Raw genomic sequence first — 20,584 nt, forward strand, 5'->3', positions numbered from 1 at the left:
AAAGCCATTTGATAGTGGGTCGAAGGTTCTACTTTTCAGTAGGTATAAAATATCGGCGCGAGATCAGTTAATTTGCTCGAATATTTTGAAGCGTGCTACAAAAACAGTCCAGATTTCATATTTTTAAGGTTATGGTGCCAACTTCATGAGCTTCGTTCTTCTATGGGGTCTTTTCATAGAAAGTTGTAGAGCGTTAACAATTTTTAAATGTGAATCCAGCACTACATCTTTTCAAAATCGTGTTTTTTATAACGAATTTATAGTGCTATTGTTGAAAATATGAAAGCCTTCTAGTACAAAATGGAAAATTTAATCGTTGTGGTTTCAGCTATTGTGTAGTATATCATTTTCCCTGTTAAAGTATAGAGTGAAGTTAGCCGAACCACACATGATTCAATTTCCCACTGTGTACTCTTTGGCGTGCTACATGGAATGTCGAAAAAAAAGTATATTTTTGAAGTTGTGATGCCAACTTCACAAAGACCTCATTTTTCTTTGGGCCTTTCCATAAAAAGTTGCCGAGCGTCACAAATTTTTAAATGTGAATCTACCGCTGCAATTTTTCAAAATCTTGTTTTTATAGCGAATTGATAGTGCTATCATTAAAAATAAGAAAGTATACTAATACTCTGTGACGTGGTACAGGGAATGTCGAAAAACTTTCGTATATGAACTTGTGTGTTGCCAACTTCACAGATCCTGTTGTAAGCTCGGTCGTTTTCAGTTACATTTGCAAATGTATTTCTTACGATTTCTTAACATGTTACTGTAAAACGAAAATATCCTTTTATAGCATTTTCCCTCTATTCTTAAAACCCGTTGGTAAAATTAAAATAGATCAATCCATAATGCAACAAACATAGCTGAAGAATAACGTATTGGAATATTGAAATTGCTACAGCACAAAAACTAATTTTCCAAGCAGTTCATCTACATTTAATATACATGAAATGCATATAAATGACTACTCACATGCAAAGGTATAACACTATAATTTGACAAATCTATATATAATCGAATTAATAAAGAAATTAACAAATTTCAGATTTTTCATCATTTAATCAGTAACTAATTATCTGATTTGATCATTGAAAATCTCATTTTTTTCCTCTTCGATTTTTTGTAATTCTTCTATTGGTACTATTAAAATTGCTTAAATATAAATATATGTATATAGCTTTTAAAATATAATAAAAAAATGAAGAAATGTGCGATATTTTCATTCAGAATGTAAATAAAAAATTGATAACCAGCATTTACAAGTCCAAAAAATAATCTTTGTTTTCTATGGATTGAACCGAAAATATAGTACATAGTTGCTTTCTTCTAATAATATGTAAGTCACAAAAGTTTCTCTACTGCTTGAGACGCTTCTGATCGTAAATGTCAATATTTTCGTTTTTGTTTCACCATGAGTACTAAATGATTGGGTATTTCCTATAATTTTCTTATCATTAGAGGACACTCCAAGGAACACTTTTGATTTATTTAGAGAATTGTCCGTGTATAACAACACATTTATTATTTTAATGTTTATTACAATAACTATCAGTATAAATAATTAACCAGAAACTTTATTCTTTGTATATCATCTCACAAAATATGATTATAACTGATGACTTTGGTACCAGCTATTACCTTATTGTATCTTAATTTATCTCAAAGATATGAATTTTCAAAAATTTAGTGATTTTCTTAAATAGCAAAAATATAACATTTGACGGTTCGTATCTCGCGAACCAAAACAGATTTTTCTTTCTCACTGAGATGCCATAAGTCTTATATTACCTTATATCTTTATGAAAATAAAAACGATGCTGTATTACAAAATCTGTCCGAATAGGTATGGAATGGCCCCTATAACACGAAAAAAACTTCTCTTCTTTTAATATTTGCAAAAAACGCTGCCATTTTGTTAATTTTCGTTGAAATTTAAAATTTTTTGTGCGAACGACTGCTACGGTGATGAAGATTAAGAATCTCTCTCGATATTCTGCTTCAAATATCCAGGATTACTGAAAGCACCTGTGCCAGCATATAACATATATATTATTTTTTCTGCAGTGTATAAACACCTGTATAAATAAATAAATAGATAGTTTTCAGAAATACAAACACATTCCTTTTCAGGAAAGAAAAAATCTGACCACTTATTTTCAAAGAATCTTTGATAAAGAGTAAATGTTGAGAATGTTACTTTCCACGCAATTTCTATTCAAAATCTTTCTTAATTTCATAAAAATTTTTGTAAATTATAAAATATTATTTTACCTCAAGTAATTGCAAGCTTGACAAAGGTTTATATGCATTTTTCGTACGTAAGAGGATGAAAAAAATACACTTTTCTACGAAATTAGGAAGATAATATTATATAGATTTATTCAAAAGTTTAGCACCATCCATTTAAAGTTATTGAACTCCCTTTGTCGCCAGTTTTGAAAGTATAGTTTTGTGAAACACTATTCAATTTTTGAATAACGTACGGCCCATTTAAACACGTACTATATATACGTTATGTCTATTGTCTGCAATTTTAAAAAACCTTTGAATTCTATTTTAAAATTCTGGCACAGTATATTTTTAACATGTTTTAATTATATGAAATTAAAATTAAGATCAATTGTTTTTATTTCGTTTACGTGTTCTCTCCCTTAAGGTGGTTCTCTTAATACTCTGAAGTTAACTTCAAAGAGTGCAAACTAAAGTTATTTTTAAATAATGCAAACGAAATTAATAGGCATTATATATATATATATATATATAATATAAAATATAACCTTTAATAACAATTTAAAAGAATTGCATTTTTGATATTAATATTTTTATTATTGTTATTCTATTCGAATATTATTCATTTGACTTACGTAGTTTCCATAATCCTTACTTATAAGGGTTATGTTTCGCTATTACTGCAAGTAAACTATAAATATTGAAATTCTATAATTTTCTAACACACACACATATAAAGTATAGATTCTCAATACTTAAAGCTTATTTGAAAAATAACGTAAGATGACCAAGGTTTGCTTTTTTACCTTCACTTTTATACTCACAATGATATGATACATATTTTATATACTGTAGTTTTCTTCAATCAAGCGCAAGCTGAGATGTCATTTTCATAGATGTTTCGCTTGTTCTTCATCTGTTTCTCTACACTTTCTTGAAAGTAGAAATATAGTATATATATATATATAGATGTATGTAAAAAGTGTAAAAAATTGCACTCTAGCTTGCACTTGATTCATATAATCTACAACATACATACGTAAATATATATAATATACTATTTTAAGTGTATAAGTGGAAAGAAAAAATACCTATACTAACTATTTCGCATTTTATACAATAAATATTTTTTAATTTAATTTGGCTCTGGTTATATTTTTTAACAATTTCTGAAAACAAAAATTGATCTATCGATAACTTTTTTTGATCTTCAGAGATTTAAAGTTTATCAGTGTTCTAATTTAACATATAACAACATGGTTTCATATATTGTCCGTATTAAATACGAAACTTTAAATATTGTTATACGAATTTGTTAGGTAATATGTATAAGTAACATTATACTAATTTGTTAAAAAACTTTTAAAATAATACTTTGCAATATCATTTAATTCTGTAGAATTTTCCATTTTAATAGAACCACCTTAATTGTTTATAATTTAATAAGTACAACTCATATATATATATATATTCTTGTAGAATGTCTAGTTTAATTACTCCACAGGATATAGGGTAAATTTTCCATGGCCGTATTAAATATCATCCTAGGGCACAGTATACGTAAGTTGATCTTTGTATAATGAAACAAAAGAGTAATCGTAATATATGGACCAATGTTTCACTTTTACAAATGATGTAAATAAATGAAATTAATATTCACATAAAGATTTATTAAAATTCTCAATCGAGAATGTGTAAACTTCAATAAATGTATATATTTTTGGAACCAGGCCCAAGTGAGCAAATCTCATTATAATTTAAAGTAAAAAGAAAAATTTTTAACAATAATCTAGTATTTGTAAATTTTGTTATATGCAACGAAGTAAGTAGTCTTTTATGGGTCATATGTAATAAAATACTTGCGATTGTGGAAGTCTTGCGATCTCTTCTATTTACACGCTGTTACATTTTTTGTAAATCAAGGCACAATTCATATAACTAGGAATGTAAATCGAAGTCATGTTACGACGAATCTTTACAAATAATAAATAATATAAAAAAGTATACTAGAGTAATCTTAGTTTCTACATCTAGAAATATACCTTATACACTTAAACAATCGATCAAGTCGACCGACTTTACAAATAAAAACTAATTGGCGATATGAAAAGATAGCTCTTTTAATCCAAGATTAAAAACTATCATTACCAACACTATAATAAATCAAAAAAAAAAAAAAAAAAAAAGAGAAAACGTATTTCGTTGCTTCGAGTCTCAAAAAACAATTTGAGAACAACAAAGAGAAACATCGTCACTGTTATGCATACAAATTTCATTTAATCGATCGAATTCGTTCACCCATAGGGGCTCGCACCATCGACACGTATGATTCGTACATACTAAACGGCGCATGCAAAGAATGAGTAAAAATTAGGAACATAAAATTTAATCTTCATCGTGGAATAGGAGTGTCATAACGATAGGATTTGTCGTTCGCTTAATTACGATAGAACAAGGGAGGACTCTCAAACGAGTCAAGGAGGGTCTCAATGAGAGTAATTGGAAGAGCTTTAATGATTAATAGAGCATAATTGCGGCAGCAGTTTTTTCTTCCAGCGGAGGAATGGGCTCCAGCCTGTTGTCCTTGTCTCTTCCCGAACCCCAGCCCACCAGAGCGATGCTGATGAGGTGCACGACTCCTGCACTCACGATTAGCCTGAAGTGAAAATAAAAAGTTTATGAAACATCGAGTTACAAATGTTGGGAAGGGTGGCGAAGGAGTCAAACCCACAAAGGCCTTCCGCAGTTATAATCGATACGGAATACCTTGGCCACACTAGTGCCACAGGGCGGATACCATAAATTTTAATGCTTCGACTGCCAATGTCTTACCAGAACGAATAGCCAAGCTCCGCCGAGCCTTCGCTGGTCCACATATTATCTATGTCTTCCTTCGGCAGTACGTTCACGTATAATTTCGAATAATACTGTGCTAACCAGGTCCCAGCACTCGCTATGCAGAACAGCACTGAAAAGAAGCAATAAACTCGTTACGCAATCATATAGGATCGAGATATTGCAAAATAGATTAGAATGGTTTATTGAATTTGCTCGACTGAAAGTCAGCAGTGATACAAATGCTTGTTTGGATGACACCAAGGTTGTTCGAGAGGGAAATGTGCATCGATGATGAAAGAGATCTTACGTGTCAAAATATTGATAAAGTAGACTCCGGGGACGGACAAAAGCTTGGAACGTGGCGATGTGGCAGTGTTCAAGACTGCGAGCAGTGCTGCTAACGCGGCGGAAAGAAGGGCTGCGGATGTAGTTGTGATTGTCCCGATCCACAAACTCCAAGACATCACGTTTGAGTCCTGTCTGATCATCTGAGGCACTGCGATCATCAGAAACAGAATTTTAAATGTGGATAGGTCGTCGTAAGGATTGTGGACAAGATGAAGATTCGATTCTAAATGGGTGTGTACAGAACGGTGCGAAGATCTTCATTCGTTCCAGAATGCTGACGTTAAATTTATTTATCTCTGTAACTCACCTCATTATAAGAGTGTGGTGTTCATTTCTTATGTAATAACTTTTGGAAATTACATCCTAAAGAGGAACTTTAAAATAATTTTATAAAGGAAAACTTGATATTCTTTATGAATTTGTATATGTCCAAGATGTAGGAATAGTTGATATCTATATATGATCACTGTGCAAAAAGAACCATACAAACTAATACACGCTTATCTGTACGGATAAACTTATAACAGCAAAAAGAAACATTAAATAAAAACGACCATCAAGTTACGTTAGGATTTCATTGGCATGCGAATGAGAGTTTATTAGAGAATACAGGAATAATTAATAATATGATCGCTATGCAAAAGGAACCAAACTAAACACACTTATCTGTACGTATATAAACTTGTAAATACAGCAAAAAGAACGAAACCAATACACATTCATTTATACGAACCAACTCGTGCATACAGTAAAGAAAAACATTAAATAAAAATGAACATTAAGTCGAGTTAAAATTTTATTGCCTTGCAAATGAAATTCTATTACGAAATAAAGTACTGTCGAGAGTTATACGTGCATTCTCACGCCTTTCTTTCGAGCTAGATAGGAGGATATCTTCTTAAAGTTATACCAAGCAGATTTACAACGGTTCGCGTGAATAACGGACTCAGCAGTATCAGCCCGAGGCATTTTAAGGTTCCGATCGACTTACCGAGCTAAATACTCGTGTACCAGCAATCTCATGTATCCCTCCATTACGCACACATTGTACATCACCGTACGATGATTCAAGAATTTGTTTACTTATAAAAAAAGTCGCAAGTAAAATGTTCTCAGCGAGACGTAATTTGCAACGAAGATGTATTACGCGAGACGAGGTGACGCTGTGAGAACGCATGGTGTAATCGAGGAATTATCCCATCGAAAATCTTTGAATAGAAATTTATTCACATCGTGTCTGACTGTCTGGTTGTCCTAACGCACGTAACCGTTCAGACCTGTACGTGTTCGCGTGTCCCTTTTCGACCCATTATCTGCCTCAATGAAAGGGAAAAAGATTCTCACAGCGCGTGCCAGTCATTCTATTACCCACCGGAAGTATATGTATATATATATATAGCGTAATACTTGTTAAATACAGCTATTAAAGCAATCATAGCCAATGGACTTTCGCCACATTCGGTTGAATCATTTGACAGAATAGCAGTAGGCATTTTTTATGCCATAACTTTCCTCGATTATTTTCCTGTAAGAATTCTTCTTTCTGGAAATTGATCTGTGTGGAAAGGTCGTTTCTCCTGGGGTTATTACGTCGTTGGAACAACGCAATTAAAACGGATACTTCTTACCGGAAATGGGATAGGTTCGCCATCCATAAGCAACGTTGAGTTCCTTCTTGCCTTGCAGCAGGCCAAAGTGGACTCTTCCCGCGCTTTCCTGAGGATTGGGCGTTCGCCAGGGCCTCGCCTCGACCCAGTGCTGGGTCACCAGAGCCGCGCATACCAGCCCCCCACCCAGCAAGGAGAGGAAGAAGGTCGCGAAGATCGTACCTCGACGGAACATCGACGTCATCCTTGGATCTCGCCCTGGCTGTCCAACTTTCGGATAATTTGCGATCACTGAAATCAAATTTAACATTATACTTTTCTCGTGTCATTGAATATTTTTGCTATCATACGCCGACTGTCCAACTTTAGGATAATTTGCGATCACTGAAATTAAATGTGAAATGTTAATTTTGTTATATCGCCTAAAATATTTCCGACTTCCCGATTATAAAACCTTAGGATGATTTGCATCAATCACTGAAATTCAATGTAAAATTATACTTTTCTCCTGTCATCGAATAGCTTTGCTATCATATGCCGATTTTGTTCAACCTTATTGGCCTTATTTGCGACCACTAAAATTAAATGTAAAATAACAATATTTTTACACGGCCAAAAATGTTTCCGATGACGCGTTGACTGTTTAACTTTACGATCATTTGCAATCACTGAAAAATTAAATATAAAATACTAATTTTCTTATACCGCCAAAAATATTTCCGACTTCCAAATTATACAACCTTAGGATGATTTGCGATCACTGAAATTGAATGTAAAATTATACTTTGCTCGTGTCATCGAATAGTTTTGCAATCATACGCCGACTCTTCAACCTTATTAGATTAATTCCCGATCACTGAAAAAAATTTAACATGAAATAATAATTTTCTTATATCGCCAAAATCGTTTTCAACGGCTTGCTAATTGAACAATTTTAGGCTAATTTCCGGTGACTGAAATTAAATATCACCGGATGACTTGGTAGAATTCAATATCATTTTGTAAAAGTAAAATCTATACAGAGTATTTAAATCGAAATTTTCCAATAGATTATTTTTAGAAAATATGAAAGATAAAAAATTGCATCTGTCTTATAGTATCGAGGGGACGTAAGATAATATAATTGATTTGACCCTGAATCGCCATTTTTGGTGACTGCGCGAAGGTTTCTTTGATTTTTTTTTTATGGAACGCCCTAAATATTTGTACGAATTCTTATAACTTAGTTTAAGAAATTTCCAAAAAAAAAATTGAATTTATCATTGCATCCAGTTGTTTACGAGTTATTTCGATTTAAAATTGCATATGCTTACACACGTGCGCATTCGCTTTTAATTCGATATATCTCGTAAACTGCTGGATGAAATTACACATTTTTAATTCTTTGGAAGAATTCTTAAAATAAGCTATAAGAGTATTACCAAATCAATATAAAATTCGTTTTGAAAACTTAAGGTGACCTTGATGTGAGCTCTGGTTTACTTTAAGGTTAAATTAATACAGCAATCGAATAGATTTTTTAAGTACCGTAACTTTTTTGTAAAATTTTATTCAAAAATGTTTTGTTTAATACTCATTTAAGAGAGTTTAGACTTTTCGGATAACCTCAATAGTTTTTGGAAAGATTTTGAGAGATAGGTCACTCTATAAAGTAAAAATAATTTTTTTTTCACTTAAAAGTTGGTATAACATTTGGAAAATAATGAGGAAAATTTTATAAAAGGATAAAATAACTACACATTCTATTTCTATTGTAATCTCTTACTATAGTGTAGTATACTACGATTTCTTTACACGCATTTTTTTCGAAACTCTATTTTTAAAGTCAGACAGAAAGAATTCAAACCAATTCTAACCGATTCGTTTCAAAATTTAATTATATAATAAAAATTAAATTCTTTTGAGAAATTTGTAGGATTTTTTCATTATATTACACATAAATAAATTTATACGAATTTTTCATACGATTTTAGACATGTTTTTGAAGGGGCACAATTGCTACAAAATTTAGTATATGAAAAAAGTTCTACGTATTTCTCAAGACACTTTCATATATATGATTAAACAAATGAATTTCGTTTTTTCGCTTTCTAAATTAAAAATTGAATGAATAACTTTATGCTCATGAGCCACCGCAATAAAAGGACATTGAGGAGAAATTCTGTGCTGTCGCTATTTTCATATTTTCCGAATTGAAATAATTTTAGTTTATTGTTTTTTACTTGTACAATAATGACCTTATATCGAATGTTTGATTTATTTCACGGTTCCGGTGAAAAAATTGCAAAATAAATCCTATTTTTTTCGTTTTTAGTGTGGCCTAGCCCCTTGAGATAAGCAACAAACGTATGTATTGAAAACTATATCATCCCATTTAAAACCAACTCGAAATGAACTTCTCGTGACCTTCAACGTTTCACTCAAGTTTAAACTTAAAACATCATTTGATAGATTTTTAAAAGTATTATAAACTATTTTTTAAACTTCTTTTTCAAAATAATTAAAAGTGTCTGTTTTTTTTTTTTGACAAATCAAGAGAAACGGTAGTGTCTCGACGGCAAGTACATATAAAAGTAGATAATGACATGTCTATACCGCCGAGCACTACCGTGTAACTTATAAAGCAAGTTTGGCCGTCTCAATTTTTAAACCAATTTATTCTTTATATTATATTCTTTCGTTATTAAAATATTTTTCTACATACAATGTAAATTACAATTTTTCGGGTCCATGTTCTATTTTTCAAGAGGCATAACAATTAAACTATATAAAAAAGGGTAGTATGTTTAAAAGTCAAAGGTAATAATATTTTTGAAAATTAATGTTATGAATTCTGTTACAATAAAATTATAAGAAGCTTTCTAACTTTTTTCCTGTATTGGTGCTTATTCCTCTCAATTCATCATATACATACACTACCGTCAAAAAGTTTAGAAACACATAACTGAATATTTATTTATATTAAAAGACTTGTATCTCTAATTCAAACAATGCCGTAGAGGTTTATCCGAACAATAAGAAAAAGATTGTTTCAAGGCCTTTCCAATGGCTTATATTGATTCTAATTTCACATATTTTATCACCTTTGAAATGAATAAAAGTTGTCAGTAAAAACTTTCGATATTTAGGTTTTAAAATTGCCTATAGAATCGCGAAAGGAATAAAATATAAATGTTTTAATTAACTGATATTAAAGATGATTTTAATACCTTTCGATTGTAACTTATATGGAAGAAATATACATATATCTCTATTATTAACGAAGTTATGGCTACTTTAATGTATACTACTCTCCGTAAGTTTGGAAACACTAAACTGAATATCGGCCCTTTTTGTAAATTGAATACAAAATAGTAAAATGGAAAATTATATGCTTTATCCTCTCATAAAAAGTAACATTTTTTTAAATTTTTTCCAATACGGAAAACTACTGCGTTACGTTGAAATAGTATGAAACACAAAAAATAAACCAAGTCTGAAAAAAACAGACGGCATTTCTATAGGAGTCTTGTAAAAATCAGATTCCTTTATAAATAATTATTACAGAAATTATTCTACAAAAAAAGTTTACAGAAAACACGTATAATTAAAAACAAAAAAATCAAATACACCTTCTTAACTAGGAAAAAAGTACAATAATATAGGAATTAAATCAATAAAAAACGTAACATTCATGCTGAAAAATGAAAATGTATTCAATTTTTTTATACAAAAGGTAAATTTTGAACAAAAAGGGTATATTTTTCGGGCACATGCTTTTTATACATGATATCAATGTGTGTGAGTAACCCTCCTGTAAAAATGTTCATCGTGCGTTAAAATTGCAAATATTTTATACATGGTCTCGATACAGGTGCCCGGCCAGTACCGTTTTTGTTCAAAATTTACTTTTTGTTTAATACAAAATTTAATATATTATTATTTAAGCAGGTATGTTTGTTTTTTTATTGATTTGTTTCTATTAGTGTTTTTTTGCTCTGTAAGAAGATGTATTTATATTTTATTACACGCTACAGGGATGCGAGTGATTTGTGATAAAATATAAAAATTCGAATCCCTAGATCACAATTGGATTGAGATTAGAGTGGTTATCAGAATGGTCAGCCTACTTGGCTGAGTCACAGAATAATAAGCTTGTATGTGCTTTCTCCTGTTTTCCTCAATGTTCGGTGACCATAGGTAAACGTATAATTTTTTAAATAAATTACAGGAATTAAAAAAAAGAAAATTTTTTGATGAAAAGTCAATAGAACTGTTTTATACTTTACATTTAAGATTTCTCAACGTAATACTTTTAAAATTTAATAAATAAAATAGTTTTTTTAACTTTTTATCCAAAAATTATTTTATTAATTTTCCTGTAATTTATTTATAAAACTATTTGCTTATCTGTGGTCAGCAAACATTTGAGGAAGATACCAGAAAGCACGTGCAAGCATATTTGCGACTGATCCAAGTAGGTTGACCATTTTGATAGCTGTTCTAATTTCAATTCGATTGCATTGTACAGAAATACACAATCAAATTGGGATCTAGAAAATGTATTATACTTTTTCATAAATCGATTACATCTTTGCAATGGTTGATCTAGATTGAAAATCAGATTCATTTTCGGAAGCGTTCTTTAATTTCATTAATTTTTTAATTATATTTTGGAATTGTACATATTTATTGCAGATATGCATGAGAATAGAAGAATTTCTTAAATAATATATTGTGAAAGAATCCTATTTTTGCCATCTTTGTTTTGGAGGTTTGACCTTTCTTTTTAGGGGATCTCTAATCCTTTTTAAATGAATATATTCAATAGATATAACACTAAGGACATTAAGAAAATCTTATGATAATTATCATATAAAAACACTGATTATGCACTTTAAAAATTATTTTTAATCAATTTATTTATATTATACCCCCAAGATCTTCATTCAAATTATTAAAGTCATTTTTATCGTTTTATTTTATTGAAGACGTTTTGACAATATTCAGCTTACTACTTCTCAAAAACTTGTTATAATTATGCTGTTAGTATCAGTGTTATATGTAACTAATTTATGTATGAACTTACATTTTTTCAAGAAATAAAACGTATCTATTTTTTTTTTTTTACGTTAAGAGGCCAATTAGTATAGCTTTTATTTTGTTGTCATTAATAACTATGCAAGAAGAAAGTAATTAATAAGTTATATAGAAGTGTAAAGACCATCGACAATAGTTTCACAATTGTGAAAAATAACATTAACAATTTCATAAGTGTTAAAGTTAATGCTTAATTTTTATAAAGTCATCTTCTCTTTTTTTAATTTATTGGTTTAAGATAAGCAGAATACCATTCATCATTACATCAATATTTCGAAGACATTTCCATCATTCCCAATATTACATAAATTTTCTTTGTTAATCCATATAAAATAATTTTTTTTGTAATAATTCAGTAAGGTCCTATAACTATTTTATTTTTTGGTATATTAACTGATATGAACATGCTCGTAAAATGAGAAGTTTTTGTGTTATTGCACGTGCGTAAGGTTCCCATTTATAACCCCGGACACGTTAGACATATTGAAATAAAGACTGTTATTATTGAAAATAGTTTTATAGGAGCAATGAAATTATTATATATTTATTAAAATTATAAATACCCCTATTGAATTTCATTAGAATTCACTTGAAAGAGAATGATGTGCGGGAAAAAGAGGACGGGATGGCAAGCCTACACGTGTGACACATGTTACAGACATGTTAAAGTGATAGATATACAAACAACCGTTGGTCGATCGACCGAACGATTAATAGCCAAGAAATAGTCAACTTTGGAACGAGAAACACACTGAAGAAAAATAATAAGAATGAAAAGAAATTTTTTTGGTCAAGTTTTGTTAAGAAACAACATGACCAATACCGTGTCTCTTTAATTGATAATAAAACAAATAAAAGGAAAGGCAAACTAATATAAAAATAAGAATCAGTCGATCGAATACTGAAAACCAGTTTACTTCAAAGTGGGACATATACAGAAAAAGATGAAAAAGAAAATAAATATAGTCATCGTGTTTTGAAAAAAAAAACCCTGATGGTTGCTTTATCCCTGTAATTCATAAACAATAAATAACAGAAAAACAAAAATAAATCTATTATGTTCGATAACTGAAAAGTAGCCATCTTCAGAGCGAGATATATAGCGAAGAAAGAAAACTTTTCCAACGTATTTTGTTGATAAATAGAGAGACGGGTATCATATTTCTAAATTTCTCGTAAACAGATTTTCATCTTTATAAACATATTTGAAAAGTTACTGAACATAAATTTAACTAGAACTAAATAAAAACACCTAAATTCATATATTTTTTTCAATAAATTCAATTGAAAATTATAATAAACAAACTTTCTGTATACATAGGTAGTGTCTCGTATAGGTTCCATCGAGACACTGCCAATCCCCTTTATATAATTTTTTAATTAAACTACCATAACTTATTTAACATTACAGATAAAGATCTCTTCCATGTTTCAATCGGAAAATAATAACAAAATTGTTTAAATCGATTATATTGAACATATTCGTGTAATTATTTCTTTTGATTCTACACGTACTTGTAGGTGAATAAATATTTATAGTGTTTATTTTAAGTTTTTAAAGATTTTTCGAAGACGAAAATAATGTAAAGTTAGATTAAATATATCATTTTCGAAAAGCTCTGAAATATCATTTCGAATTATTCCAGTACACCTCTTTAACAATTGTTTTAAATTAGAAATATAAATTGTTAAAATTAAATTAATTTTCACTTAGGTACTTCTAAATTTTTAAACGTTGAAATAAACAATTAATGTAATAAATATATAAGCAATGATGTGTGAATTTCCACTTGACAATAAGTTACTTTTCCCACATGCAATCAAACTAGTGTGCAGCGACTGATCAAGGTGAAAATAATGTAAAATTATATTAAATATATAACATTGAAAGGCTTTAAAACAACGACTCGAATTATTCCAGTAGACCTCTTTAACAATTTTTAAACAAGAGATACAAATTGTTAAAATTAAGCTAATTTTCACTTAGGTATATTTCCAAACTTTTAAACGATAAAATAAACAGTTAACGCAATAAATATATAAACAATGATGTGTGAATTTTCAAGTGACAATAAGCTACTTCTCTCACATTTTATCAAAATAGTGTGCAACGACTGATCAAGGTGAAAATAATGTAAAATTAAATTAAATATATAACATTCAAGGGCTTTAAAATAACGATTCGAATTATTCCAGTAGACTTCTTTACCAAGTTTTGAACTATAGATATAAATTGTTAAAATTAAGTTAATTTTTACTTAGGTATAATTTCCAACTTTTAAACGATAAAATAAATAGTTAACGTAATAAATATAAAAGCAATGACGTGTGAATTTTTACGTGACAATAAGAAGTTACTTCTCTCATCCCTCCAAGATAGTGTGCAGCGATTGATCAAAGAGACAAAGATCTCGGTCATAAATTACCAAGTAGGAGTTTATGAAAAAATCTTGCTCTTCTAGGCGAGCTCTCGCTTACATCAAGGAAGTATCGCACTGTTGCTTTCGATTAGCATAAGCTAATAAGCGGTCATGTAGCTGCGCGCGTGTAATTCGAGTAAACCCCCCCCCCCCCTTCCCCAGTCAAGATACTCCTCTAACGGGATTCACTATCTTAATTATTATGAAAAAAAAAACTATCACTCTGCAATCGGTTACATTTCCAGCTAAAAATAGAAGTGATAAACTGTTGCAATGGACATTGTTCGGTGGTCGGAAATAAGCGTGCTGGATTTGAGACGAACTCGTTGCAATTTTCTCTTTTGACTGCGAGACGCGAACACGCAAGCATCCGTACTTTCCCAGCTCGGGACAAAAGATAGAAAGGATGCGTAGGCATTGGCAGTCCCCTTGACAACTGGTCACTATTTAAATCGTGCCACGCATATTATTCCACTTTCTCAACGATTGTACAGCCTTACCTATGCGAAAATCTCTTTTCAACAGCGTCGAGGAATGCAGAAGGAAGAATAAGGAGGAAAAAAGGAAAAATCTTGAACGTATGTGGAAAAGTATTCATTATGATTGAGAGAGAGAGAGAGAGAGAGAGAGAGAGAGAGAGAGAGAGAGAGAGAGAATACATATTAATAAGCAAAACAAAGACCATAAAGATTGTTGCAAGATCGCACCTTGACCCTGACTCTCCGCGAACTGAACCTGGTTGAGGCTGCGCGAGAATTCTCCCTGCTTGACCTTGAGGGAGAAATCGGCGTTGCTGAGGTTCTTGGAGAATTTGACGCGGTAGTTGGGTCCGTTTCGTGGCTTTCCGGGCCTCAAGAGAGAGCTGGGTCTTGGTCTCTTGGCGAGGGTGTACGGGATCGTGTAGGGTTGCGCGACGTAAAAGTATATCGGCCTGTAGTCCTCGTGAAGTTGCGGATGCTGCTGGAGGAAACCGGGGTTCGCCAATTGGCAGCTGCCGCCGTTGGCCAATTGACAGCTGCCTCCGAACAAACTGGCCGGACCCCCGTTGCTCTTGTAGTGCACGTAGTGGCTCGCCGTTTTTCGTGATTTACACTCAACGATTTTCTCAAATCACCAAACGCTCCTCGCCTTTTGCCAGACTTCGCTACCACGCAAAAAGCTTCCCTGTTTTTTTGGAAAGGAAGAAAGCATTTGTTATCCTTATATTTTTTGTGGATGCTGCTCGCTTTACGAGTCTGGCACTTCATTAAGACGTCCTGAGGCATAAATGCGCAGAAAGAGTGTTTGTTTTCTTAACTAAAATAAATAACATTTTTTTGCAAATATTTTTGGAAATTCCTTTGTATTTGGAGAGATTTTATAAAAAATGTGTGATTCTTATATTTATTAAGATGAATGAATTTTTATATTCTAACTCTAGGATGTCTTTTGTGTCTCGTTCTATACAAGGTGTGTATACAGTTATGGATTCCTTTGATATTTTGAGAATTAATCATTTTTTAACAAATATATTAAGAAATACATTGTAGCACTTTTATAAATCTTTTAGGTGGTGTATTCGGTTTAATATAGAGTGGACTGCTGAAGCAGATATAAAGGTAATGTTAGGTTTTTAAACGGATCACCTATTTTTTTTTACGTATACTTGTGACTTATTCTCAGAACTATCCAAAAACCTTAACTGATTTATTATTGCATCCAGTCGTTCACGAGACATTTCGATTAGAATTTACATTTAGAAGTGGGATCAGCTGAAGTGGTGTGCGTGACCACTACGTGTATGTACTTGTACTCGCTTCTCTACTTATAATTTCAAATCAAAATATCTCATCAATAACTGTATAAAATTATATAACAGTGTACAATTTTGGGAAACTATAGAAATAAGTTACAAGAATATGCAATAAAAAATGTAGAGCTCCAAATAAAATACTGAAAGCAGCCTTAGTGTCTTCTTCAAATTTCACCCAAGGCCAATTTGAGCACAATAAATTGAAAGATTTTGAAGAATACTACCAAATAATCTTTAATATATTTTTTCTAAAACCTTTAGTTTATAATATTTCTAGAGGTTTCGTAACTTTTGACAACCCCTATGTACATCAATAAAATAATATTTCAACTCCTAATTTTGATGTTATTAATTTTCCAAAAATCCTCTCTTTACAATTTTTTCATAATAATTTAATGAAACTAATGCATCAAAGATACCGCCATTTGGGGTGAAGTTGATCTTCAAGTATATAATTGAACACTTTAGGTACACTAAATTATTTAAACATTCAATTGAAAATATTTAACATAAAGTATTATCGTGTTATGTAACACCTCAAATATTTATCAATAAAAAATATTTATGCAAAATGATGAATTCCTCCCAAATGACGGTAATCAATTAATACAGGAAAGAATCTGCTAAATTGAGAAATGCTCACTGAACGAGAATTCCACTGGATGCCATGCACTCCACGGAATTTCCGCTTCCTCGCTAGTCTGCCCTGATGCTTCTCGCACTTGGCGCTATCAAGTCCTCCAATATTTGACCTCGCTACTTTACCTATCGCTCCAATGTTGTCTTCTGTCAACTGCAATTACCACCTTTTGATTAGATTAATCCGAAATTTCGATAAATCTACTGTTAATTATTTTTTCTAATTTAATATTTGATGAAAAATTAAATAGGATAGAGGAGTACCCTGTAACCTGAAGGAGTTCGGGAGTGCCAGAGAGATGTACAGATAGGAGAGACAAAGTAAGCTCGATAGATAGGTATAGAAAGAGAGAGAGAGAGAGAAATGGAAGAATGCAAGAAGCTGAAGAGGGGAAACTCGTAGCCAGACGAATGCCGTTAGATGGTGTCACGATGTGACTGCAGATCTCTTGTATTTTCAACTCTACTTGTAAGAGTTCGATGTGTACAATTTATCTCTCTCTCTCTCTCTCTTTATATATATATATATATATATTTATTATGCATCTGTATGCATGTGTGTTCGTTCATGTGTATATGCTGGATTGCGTGCCGTGCGAAAATGACCAAGAAAGAGAAAAAGAGAAAATCATGATTGTCTTGGCAGATTCTACCGTAGAATAATTCCAGTGCGGAAACCATAACCTGTTTCTTATACCTGCCTAAAAGTTATTTTTACTTACGTTATTGTCATTTAAAAAATTCTCTTTAAATACTAATTATAAAAATCTGCATATAGCACTTTCTGCTCCCCCAGAACGACCAATTCCGTAAGAAATTCCAATTTGGCAATAGTAATAAGGAACCGAACCACACCGTACCATTACGATTACCTCAAACTGAAAGAAATGAAATTTCATACGAAAGCCTGTCACGTCATCATCATCGGTATTATCATTACCAATATCCGATACGTTATTAGCGATAATAGAGTCCCGAGTATAGCGCATGATGACGAAAGATCCAGGAAGCCGATACGAGTGTATAAAAAAAATCACGCATCTCCAATTTCATTCCCGTTTCGTAACGACGTCGAACGTTTATCGATACGGTTCCAAAACGTAACTGGACTCCGTGACAGGGACTACACGATATTTCCGAGTCCTTTTCCTGCTTTTGCTCGTCGCGTTACAACCGGTTCAGTTGTCTCTGCTCCCTCGCGCATTTTTTAACCCGGTTTGCGTGTCTCGCGTGATGCAACCTCGCTTCTACAGGCTTTGCCTATATTCGCTTTAGGTCAATCAACGATACGGACTCAACAGGGTCCACGGTAACCCACTAAACCGATCTGGAACAATTTCTATCAAACAGGATATGAATTTTCACTCGTACGTTGGTTTTGTAACGAGATTGATGCTGGGCTAACGATATATTCTTTTTATTGGAGCATCAAATTTTAGTAATGATGTAAGGTAACAGTGCTCTTATTGTAGCATAGGTGTTGTGTGATTTCTGGTTTTATTAAAAAGGTTTTGTGTAATTGTAGAATAAGAAAATACCTCATAAAGATTTAAAAAGAGATTTATTGCTAGAAATTATTTTATTTACAAATTTGGTTGTATCATTCTAATACTCATATGCGAGAATCCTCCATATGATTTTTCTAATAATAAATTGGTGTTTTTAGAAAGGTTTAATTGGTTTTGGAAGATTCACTTTTATTAAACAGGAATACGTGAGCTTATACAGTAATTGATATAATTCAATAATGATTAGTTTAGTTATTGTAGCAAAGTTCGAAAATTGTTTACTAATAAATTTTTAAAGAAAGTTAGTAATTTCTAGCTATTCGTTAAATTGTTAAATGATTAATAATAATTTACTATATTTGAATGCACGTTTAATCAATAAGCCATATCATTTATTAAACTATACAGCACCGTAAGATTAGTGTTTGTTCATGTGAATATAATGTTATACTACATATTTTTGTAATGATATTTTCCATATTTCATTTATTTGCATTTCAAAATTAGGTTTTTTTTTCTTATAACTTTTAAGTGTATAAAATATCATTACTTTTATAGCTCAAAACGGTTCTGGTTATTTGACATAAAAAGATTGTTATATGCAGACAGCTTTATCAAGAATATTGATGAATAATATCTATCCTTTTATTGTAATATTTAATAGAAATATATTACTTTGCTATATCTAAATATTTAATGTACTTGTGATGCATCATTATTATTTATCCACCGGGTGAATTTGCATTGTTGAATTACCAAAGTCCAATTGAAAGCCATGTGAAACGAGCGTAATCAATTCCAGCGATTTAATTGAACGTTAATTTAACAATTAACGATGCTTTCAATCGCGAATCTCCGCGCATTGTTCATCTGGCAAATCCGGTTTCAAGATGGACTTTATCAAGGTAACTTTAACCTTTTGTCACTCCTTCAATTTCCTCATCTCTATATTTATTAATTCCAATCTCTACTTACCTGTCAAATAATTTATTAACACTCAAGTATCTTTTAAAAATTAATATTCCACTTTATATAAACACTTGATACCTTTTCACGATATTTCTTCATCCACCATATTTCATTGGAGATCTTTTCACATACAGAATTGCAGCAGTCTCATTAATTATTTAGCACGTATCGCGATTCCTTTGTCGAACATGGATAGTATTATAAAACGACGTTATGCATGAGCTTGTAATTTATTCGTTCTACGTGAGCGTTTTCATTTTCACGAAGCACACATACGGCACGCTTCGCTCTTATTATTTCACATCTGTCATTTAATTGGCTTCCGTACCGGTTCTAAAACAAGTAAATATGTATAATCAACGTTCGCCAATGAGAACGGCATCGAGTACAACAGACTCATCCTTAACAGCGGGACGTCTAGCCGCTTTTTTCTACTCTCATGAAGAAGAAAAAAAAGCGTGAAAGTTTTGAAAGCGAGCCACGAGCACACCGTCGTCCATCGAGTCTCCAAAATTGGAAATTGTTTTTTTATAGACACGCGAGAAGGAACATTAAAAATTCCACTGAACACGACCTACATTGTTTCAAAAAGTTGAAGAAGTTTCCGGCTCTCGAAAGAAATCGCTTCAACGTCTCATCTCATACCTTCGAACGTTCGAATTAATCGTTGGAATAATACACACGATTGCACCGACGTTCCAATTCTTTAAATTCTAGGTAGAATAAAAACAAGCAAACGTGCACCGTTTTTCGAGAAATCAAGGACGAAGGGGTCAAAGCAGAAAATCAGTCAGTGACCTAGCAACGATGCTCGTCACATCCGCATGGAGATAGCAATGAAAATATGCGCGAGAAAGGATTGAAAATTATCTTTCCGGGCTCCCTTTGTACGTTTCTAGGAAGGATGAACAAGGACGGAAACACACCACCAAATAGGTTATTTATTTGGAATTTTATACGAAAACAAAGTGATTTGCCTGCATCGCTTTGACATCCTACGCGTTTTCGCTTCTCGCCTGCTTGGTTTTTGCCTGTCGAGGGAGATAATGCACCGCACGAAACTTCACATTTTTCACTAAACTTTTCGGATTCTGTACTATATCGCACAGCAACGACACAATTTGCAGTGTTGCCGCGAACACACACGTCTATGCA

General features: G+C 31.8%; 1 protein-coding gene across 3 annotated transcripts; it reads right to left on the bottom strand.

Moving 5' to 3' along the window:
* Positions 1–1,597: 1,597 nt before the first annotated feature.
* On the bottom strand, positions 1,598–20,584 carry LOC136777359 (uncharacterized). Of its 3 annotated transcripts, none has more exons than XM_066733582.1 (7): positions 20,407–20,584; positions 16,957–17,106; positions 15,229–15,685; positions 7,044–7,313; positions 5,375–5,563; positions 5,062–5,197; positions 1,598–4,885 (listed from the first exon to the last, which is right to left on the bottom strand). In XM_066733582.1, the coding sequence occupies exons 4-7, from the start codon at positions 7,264–7,266 to the stop codon at positions 4,747–4,749; spliced, it is 687 nt and encodes a 228-aa protein (XP_066589679.1). In that variant the 5' UTR covers positions 7,267–7,313; positions 15,229–15,685; positions 16,957–17,106; positions 20,407–20,584; the 3' UTR covers positions 1,598–4,746. The 3 variants fall into 3 exon arrangements, with proteins under 3 accessions (XP_066589679.1, XP_066589681.1, XP_066589680.1); XM_066733584.1 differs by lacking the exon at positions 20,407–20,584 and adding an exon at positions 20,008–20,389; XM_066733583.1 differs by lacking the exon at positions 20,407–20,584 and adding an exon at positions 17,675–17,995.

The sequence above is a fragment of the Prorops nasuta genome, unplaced genomic scaffold, assembly GCF_024137725.1.
Source record: "Prorops nasuta isolate Cenicafe-Biocafe unplaced genomic scaffold, Cenicafe_Pnas_1.2 PNAS00011, whole genome shotgun sequence".
Taxonomy (NCBI): domain Eukaryota; kingdom Metazoa; phylum Arthropoda; class Insecta; order Hymenoptera; family Bethylidae; genus Prorops; species Prorops nasuta.